Raw genomic sequence first — 8,797 nt, 5'->3', positions numbered from 1 at the left:
GGACTGAACAACATCCACAGTTATTAGAGACAAGGACTGAACAACATCCATAGTTATTAGAGACGAGGACTGAACAACATCCATAGTTATTAGAGACAAGGACTGAACAACATCCACAGGTATTAGAGACAAGGACTGAACATTCACAGTTATTAGAGACAAGGACTGAGCAACATCCACAGTTATTAGAGACAAGGACTGAACAACATCCACAGTTATTAGAGACAAGGACTGAACATTCACAGTTATTAGAGACAAGGACTGAGCAACATTCACAGTTATTAGAGACAAGGACTGAACAACATCCACAGTTATTAGAGACAAGGACTGAACATCCACAGATATTAGAGACAAGGACTGAACAACATCCACAGTTATTAGAGACAAGGACTGAACAACATCCACAGGTATTAGAGACAAGGACTGAACAACATCCACAGTTATTAGAGACAAGGACTGAACATCCACAGTTATTAGAGACAAGGACTGAACAACATCCACAGTTATTAGAGACAAGGACTGAGCAACATCCACAGTTATTAGAGACAAGGACTGAACAACATCCACAGTTATTAGAGACAAGGACTGAACAACATCCACAGTTATTAGAGACAAGGACTGAACAACATCCACAGTTATTAGAGACAAGGACTGAACAACATCCACCGTTATTAGAGACAAGGACTGAACATCCACAGTTATTAGAGACAAGGACTGAGCAACATCCACAGTTATTAGAGACAAGGACTGAACAACATCCACAGTTATCAGAGACAAGGACTGAACAACATCCACAGTTATTAGAGACAAGGACTGAACAACATCCACAGGTATTAGAGACAAGGACTGATCAACATCCACCGTTATCAGAGACAAGGACTGAACAACATCCACAGTTATTAGAGACAAGGACTGAACAACATCCATAGTTATTAGAGACAAGGACTGAACAACATCCACAGTTATTAGAGACAAGGACTGAACAACATCCACAGTGATTAGAGACAAGGACTGAACAACATCCACAGTGATTAGAGACAAGGACTGTGCTTCAAATGGAACCCTGTTTCCTATATAGTTCACTCCATTGGACCAGGGCCCAGAGAGTGATGTAATGTGTGAGTTCCATGCGCTAGGTTATTGTTGGAAACGTTGCTGTTACTGTAGCAACACTGTTGTTTCTTAGACCACCACTGCCCCCTGGTGTTCAGATGAGAGAACGCATTATATAAGACTCCATACCAAGCATTACAGCGTCATCATGTTTAAATGAAGGTCAGTCAATAAGTCCCTGCTACCCACCTAGACACAAACACTTAGTTACAGTCAGATACAGACCCACCTAGACACAAACACTTAGTTACAGTCAGATACAAACCCACCCACAGACACTTAGTTACAGTCAGATACAGACCCACCTAGACACCAACACTTAGTTACAGTCAGATACAGACCCACCTAGACACAAACACTTAGTTACAGTCAGATACAGACCCACCTAGACACAGACACTTAGTTACAGTCAGATACAGACCCACCTAGACACAAACACTTAGTTACAGTCAGATACAAACCCACCCACAGACACTTAGTTACAGTCAGATACAGACCCACCCACAGACACTTAGTTACAGTCAGATACAGACCCACCTAGACACAGACACTTAGTTACAGTCAGATACAGACCCACCTAGACACCAACACTTAGTTACAGTCAGATACAGACCCACCTAGACACAAACACTTAGTTACAGTCAGATACAGACCCACCCACAGACACTTAGTTACAGTCAGATACAGACCCACCTAGACACCAACACTTAGTTACAGTCAGATACAGACCCACCTAGACACCAACACTTAGTTACAGTCAGATACAGACCCACCCACAGACACTTAGTTACAGTCAGATACAGACCCATCTAGACACCAACACTTAGTTACAGTCAGATACAGACCCACCTAGACACAGACACTTAGTTACAGTCAGATACAGACCCACCCACAGACACTTAGTTACAGTCAGATACAGACCCATCTAGACACCAACACTTAGTTACAGTCAGATACAGACCCACCTAGACACAGACACTTAGTTACAGTCAGATACAGACCCACCTAGACACCAACACTTAGTTACAGTCAGATACAAACCCACCCACAGACACTTAGTTACAGTCAGATACAGACCCACCTAGACACAAACACTTAGTTACAGTCAGATACAGACCCACCTAGACACAAACACTTAGACAGAGAGAGAGAGAGAGAGAGGGAGGAGACAGATAGAGACAGACAGAGAGAGAGAGAGAGACAGACAGAGAGAGAGAGAGACAGAGAGAGAGAGAGGAGACAGAGAGAGACAGACAGAGAGAGAGAGAGACAGACAGAGAGAGAGAGACAGAGAGAGACAGACAGACAGAGAGAGAGAGAGACAGACAGACAGACAGACAGACAGACAGACAGACAGACAGACAGACAGACAGACAGACAGACAGACAGACAGACAGACAGACAGACAGACAGAGAAAAAGAGAGACACACACTAGGCATACTGATAAATGAGTAGGAATCCGATAGGGAATCATCTCTAACTACCCCAGTTGGTTTAAATGGCATCCGATATGGAATAAGCCATCCGATATGGAATAAGCCATCCGATATGGAATAAGCCATCCGATATGGAATAAGCTATCCGATATGGAATAAGCCATCCGATAGGGAATAAGCCATCTGATATGGAATAAGCCATCCGATATGGAATAAGCCATCCGATAGGGAAAAAGCCATCCGATATGGAATAAGCCATCCGATATGGAAAAAGCCATCCGATAGGGAATAAGCCATCCGATAGGGAATAAGCCATCCGATATGGAATAAGCTATCCGATAGGGAATAAGCCATCCGATAGGGAATAAGCCATCCGATAGGGAATAAGCCATCCGATAGGGAATAAGCCATCCGATAGGGAATAAGCCAGGGAATAAGCCATCCGATATGGAATAAGCCATCCGATATGGAATAAGCCATCCGATATGGAATAAGCCATCCGATAGGGAATAAGTCATCTGATAGGGAATAAGCCATCCGATATGGAATAAGCCATCCGATATGGAATAAGCCATCCGATATGGAATAAGCCATCTGATAGGGAATAAGCCAGGGAATAAGCCATCCGATATGGAATAAGCCATCCGATATGGAATAAGCCATCCGATATGGAATAAGCCATCCGATAGGGAATAAGCCAGGGAATAAGCCATCCGATATGGAATAAGCCATCCGATAGGGAATAAGTCATCTGATAGGGAATAAGCCATCCGATATGGAATAAGCCATCCGATATGGAATAAGCCATCCGATATGGAATAAGCCATCCGATATGGAATAAGCCATCCGATAGGGAATAAGCCATCCGATATGGAATAAGCTATCCGATAGGGAATAAGCCATCCGATAGGGAATAAGCTATCCAATATGGAATACGCCATCCGATATGGAATAAGCCATCCGATAGGGAATAAGCCATCCGATAGGGAATAAGCCATCCGATAGGGAATAAGCCATCCGATAGGGAATAAGCCATCCGATAGGGAATAAGCCATCCGATAGGGAATAAGCCATCCGATAGGGAATAAGCCATCCGATAGGGAATAAGCCATCCGATATGGAATAAGCCATCCGATATGGAATAAGGCTTCCGATAGGGAATAAGCTATCCGATAGGGAATAAGCCATCCGATAGGGAATAAGCCATCCGATAGGGAATAAGGTATCCGATATGGAATAAGCCATCCGATATGGAATAAGTCATCCGATAAGGAATAAGCCATCCGATAGGGAATAAGCTATCCGATATGGAATAAGCCATCCAATATGGAATAAGTCATCCGATAAGGAATAAGCCATCCGATAGGGAATAAGCCATCCGATATGGAATAAGGCTTCCGATAGGGAATAAGCTATCCGATAGGGAATAAGCCATCCGATATGGAATAAGCCATCCGATATGGAATAAGGCTTCCGATAGGGAATAAGCTATCCGATAGGGAATAAGCCATCCGATATGGAATAAGCCATCCGATATGGAATAAGGCTTCCGATAGGGAATAAGCTATCCGATAGGGAATAAGCCATCCGATAGGGAATAAGCCATCCGATAGGGAATAAGGTATCCGATATGGAATAAGCCATCCGATATGGAATAAGTCATCCGATAAGGAATAAGCCATCCGATAGGGAATAAGCTATCCGATATGGAATAAGCCATCCAATATGGAATAAGTCATCCGATAAGGAATAAGCTACCCCAGCTGGTTTGAATGGCCTATCAAGATGAATAAATGTTACTGTCTTCATGCTGTTAATACCAGTAGTTTTATCTAAATCCCAGTCATTTATCACAGTGGCAGCTACAAGCTGCTTATCTATCTACTGTGTGTTTGTATCAATGCCAACTGGGGTGGACATCAGGGTGTCTGTCTGTCTGTCTGTCTGTCTGTCTGTCTGTCTGTCTGTCTGTCTGTCTGTCTGTCTGTCTGTCTGTCTGTCTGTCTGTCTGTCTGTCTGTCTGTCTGTCTGTCTGTCTGTCTGTCTGTCTGTCTGTCTGTCTGTGTGTGTGTGTGTGTGTGTGTGTGTGTGTGTGTGTGTGTGTGTGTGTGTGTGTGTGTGTGTATGACTACTACATTAACACATGAGTTACCCTAGGGCTCTGTCCCTAATGACACACCGTTCCCTGTATAGTACACTACGTTCCAGCGGAGTCTTATTGGGCACTACAGTGCATTGGGAAAGTATTCAGACCCCTTGACTTTTTGCACATTTTGTTACATTACAGCCTTATTCTAAAATGGATTAAATAAAAAAAGAATCCTCATCAATCTACACACAATACCCCATCATGTCAAAGCAAAAACAGGTTTTTAGAATTTTTGGGGGCAAATTGAAGAAAATTAAATACAGACATATTACATTTACATAAATATTCAGACCCTTTACTCAGTACTTTGTTAACCCCATAGAGCCCTGCTCTGACCACGCCCCCATAGAACCCTGCTCTGACCACGCCCCCATAGAGCCCTGCTCTGACCACGCCCCTATAGAGCCCTGCTCTGACCACTCCCCCATAGAGCCCTGCTCTGACCCCATAGAGCCCTGCTCTGACCACATAGAGCCCTGCTCTGACCACGCCCCCATAGAGCCCTGCTCTGACCACGACCCCATAGAGCCCTGCTCTGACCCCATAGAGCCCTGCTCTGACCACACCCCATAGAGCCCTTCTCTGACCACGCCCCCATAGAGCCCTGCTCTGACCACGACCCCATAGAGCCCTGCTCTGACCCCATAGAGCCCTGCTCTGACCACGCCCCATAGAGCCCTGCTCTGACCACGCCCCCATAGAGCCCTGCTCTGACCACACCCCATAGAGCCCTTCTCTGACCACGCCCCCATAGAACCCTGCTCTGACCACGCCCCCATAGAGCCCTGCTCTGACCACGCCCCTATAGAGCCCTGCTCTGACCACTCCCCCATAGAGCCCTGCTCTGACCCCATAGAGCCCTGCTCTGACCACGCCCCCATAGAGCCCTGCTCTGACCCCATAGAGCCCTGCTCTGACCCCATAGAGCCCTGCTCTGACCACGTCCCCATAGAGCCCTGCTCTGACCACGCCCCATAGAGCCCTGCTCTGACCACGCCCCCATAGAGCCCTGCTCTGACCACGCCCCCATAAAGCCCTGCTCTGACCACGCCCCCATAGTGCCCTGCTCTGACCACGCCCCCATAGAGCCCTGCTCTGACCACGCCCCCATAAAGCCCTGCTCTGACCACGCCCCCATAGAGCCCTGCTCTGACCACGCCCCATAGAGCCCTGCTCTGACCACGCCCCCATAGAGCCCTGCTCTGACCACGCCCCCATAAAGCCCTGCTCTGACCCCATAGACCCCTGCTCTGACCACACCACCATAGAGCCCTGCTCTGACCCCATAGAGCCCTGCTCTGACCCAATAGAGCCCTGCTCTGACCCCGTAGAGCCCTGCTCTGACCACACCACCATAGAGCCCTGCTCTGACCCCATAGAGCCCTGCTCTGACCACACCACCATAGAGCCCTGCTCTGACCACACCCCCATAGAGCCCTGCTCTGACCCCGTAGAGCCCTGCTCTGACCACACCACCATAGAGCCCTGCTCTGACCCCGTAGAGCCCTGCTCTGACCCCGTAGAGCCCTGCTCTGACCACACCACCATAGAGCCCTGCTCTGACCCCGTAGAGCCCTGCTCTGACCACACCACCATAGAGCCCTGCTCTGACCCCGTAGAGCCCTGCTCTGACCACACCACCATAGAGCCCTGCTCTGACCCCGTAGAGCCCTGCTCTGACCCCGTAGAGCCCTGCTCTGACCACACCACCATAGAGCCCTGCTCTGACCACACCCCCATAGAGCCCTGCTCTGACCCCGTAGAGCCCTGCTCTGACCACACCACCATAGAGCCCTGCTCTGACCCCATAGAGCCCTGCTCTGACCACACCACCATAGAGCCCTGCTCTGACCCCGTAGGGACCCAGCTAGTTTGCTGTCTTTATGACATTCATGAATACATGAACTACTACAGTAGATCCTTTGTTTATACGTCCCAATGCTTTCCCCTCGTTGGAGGATCAAAAGGCTGTGCCTGAAGAGGAAGACCCTCCATCCCCAGGAGACCAAACCATTGGCTCTGTAATGAACCACTACACTACTTTGTTACTTCCTGTGTGTTCTATCCTGTTAATTTGGAGGATTATAGAGTCAGGTGAGGAGGACTTTGTAAATTCCCCTTTCTTCAAGATTATACCGTGCCTCAGGAGGAAGAGAATGTCGCAAATGGTATCTCAGTCAGTTGTAGATCTAGTATCTCAGTCAGTTGTAGATCTAGTATCTCAGTCAGTTGTAGATCTAGTATCTCAGTCAGTTGTAGATCTAGTATCTCAGTCAGTTGTACCTCTAGTATCTCAGTCAGTTGTAGATCTAGTATCTCAGTCAGTTGTACCTCTAGTATCTCAGTCAGTTGTAGATCTAGTATCTCAGTCAGTTGTACCTCTAGTATCTCAGTCAGTTGTAGATCTAGTATCTCAGTCAGTTGTACCTCTAGTATCTCAGTCAGTTGTAGATCTAGTATCTCAGTCAGTTGTAGATCTAGTATCTCAGTCAGTTGTAGATCTAGTATCTCAGTCAGTTGTACCTCTAGTATCTCAGTCAGTTGTACCTCTAGTATCTCAGTCAGTTGTAGATCTAGTATCTCAGTGAGTTGTAGATCTAGTATCTCAGTCAGTTGTAGATCTAGTATCTCAGTCAGTTGTATCTCTAGTATCTCAGTCAGTTGTAGATCTAGTATCTCAGTCAGTTGTAGATCTAGTATCTAGTATCTCAGTCAGTTGTAGATCTAGTATCTCAGTCAGTTGTATCTCTAGTATCTCAGTCAGTTGTAGATCTAGTATCTCAGTCAGTTGTAGATCTAGTATCTCAGTCAGTTGTAGATCTAGTATCTCAGTCAGTTGTAGATCTAGTATCTCAGTCAGTTGTAGATCTAGTATCTCAGTCAGTTGTATCTCTAGTATCTCAGTCAGTTGTAGATCTAGTATCTCAGTCAGTTGTAGATCTAGTATCTCAGTCAGTTGTAGATCTAGTATCTCAGTCAGTTGTAGATCTAGTATCTCAGTCAGTTGTAGATCTAGTATCTCAGTCAGTTGTAGATCTAGTATCTCAGTCAGTTGTAGATCTAGTATCTCAGTCAGTTGTAGATCTAGTATCTCAGTCAGTTGTAGATCTAGTATCTCAGTCAGTTGTAGATCTAGTATCTCAGTCAGTTGTATCTCTAGTATCTCAGTCAGTTGTAGATCTAGTATCTCAGTCAGTTGTAGATCTAGTATCTCAGTCAGTTGTAGATCTAGTATCTCAGTCAGTTGTAGATCTAGTATCTCAGTCAGTTGTAGATCTAGTATCTCAGTCAGTTGTACCTCTAGTATCTCAGTCAGTTGTAGATCTAGTATCTCAGTGAGTTGTAGATCTAGTATCTCAGTCAGTTGTAGATCTAGTATCTCAGTCAGTCAGGGGCCATTCCTACCGTTGTCCTGTGTTCCCAGGGAGATGCTGAGACCACTCCTCCTCTTCCTGAGGGTCATGAGTCTCTGCTGGGAGATCTGCCTGACGATGGACAACGTGCGGTCTTCGTCATGCGTAGATATCTTGGAGTCTGCTGGCTCTCTGCACCGCCACATAGACTTACTGTGGTGCACCGTCAACTAGAGTGAGATATAGAACCAGTCAATCACATTGTATTCATATAGTCCTAAGAACATGTCACCAAGTGCTTTATATTGAAGAGGAATATTCTGTTGGTCTTGATCTTTATTCTTGTGGTGTAACGCGGGTCGTATAAAGGGGACCAAGGCGCAGTGTGTAGAGTGCTCATACTTTACTTTAATGAAACACTTAACCAAAAACAACAAAACGACAGCCAACAGTTCCGTCAGGTACACTTGACTAAACAGAAAACAACTACCCACACCAACTCATGAAAAACAGGCTGCCTAAGTATGGCTTCCAATCAGAGACAACGATAGACAGCTGCCTCTGATTGGAAACCATCCCTGGCCAAAACATAGAAAACGAAAACATAGAATGCCCACCCACCTATCACACCCTGACCTAACTAAACAGAGAAAACACAGCTCTCCTAGTACAGAGCGTGACATATGGATTGATAAAGCAGAGTCCACATTAGATAAGTCAACTGTTTTATAAAGAAGACGTGCTC

General features: G+C 46.0%; 1 protein-coding gene across 5 annotated transcripts in view; it reads right to left on the bottom strand.

Moving 5' to 3' along the window:
- LOC115190616 (doublecortin domain-containing protein 2) overlaps positions 1 to 8,797 on the bottom strand; it is a 46,908-nt gene that overhangs the window by 15,351 nt on the left and 22,760 nt on the right. For all 5 annotated transcript variants that reach the window (XM_029748788.1, XM_029748790.1, XM_029748792.1 and 2 more), the window contains exon 7: positions 8,105 to 8,282. In XM_029748788.1, the coding sequence (XP_029604648.1) occupies positions 8,105 to 8,282 (178 nt within the window). The remainder of the gene's footprint in view (positions 1 to 8,104; positions 8,283 to 8,797) is intronic.

Source organism: Salmo trutta, unplaced genomic scaffold (assembly GCF_901001165.1).
Source record: "Salmo trutta unplaced genomic scaffold, fSalTru1.1, whole genome shotgun sequence".
Taxonomy (NCBI): Eukaryota; Metazoa; Chordata; class Actinopteri; order Salmoniformes; family Salmonidae; genus Salmo; species Salmo trutta.
Note: the sequence above shows the minus strand (reverse complement) of the source record. Positions and strands in the feature narration are given on the sequence as shown.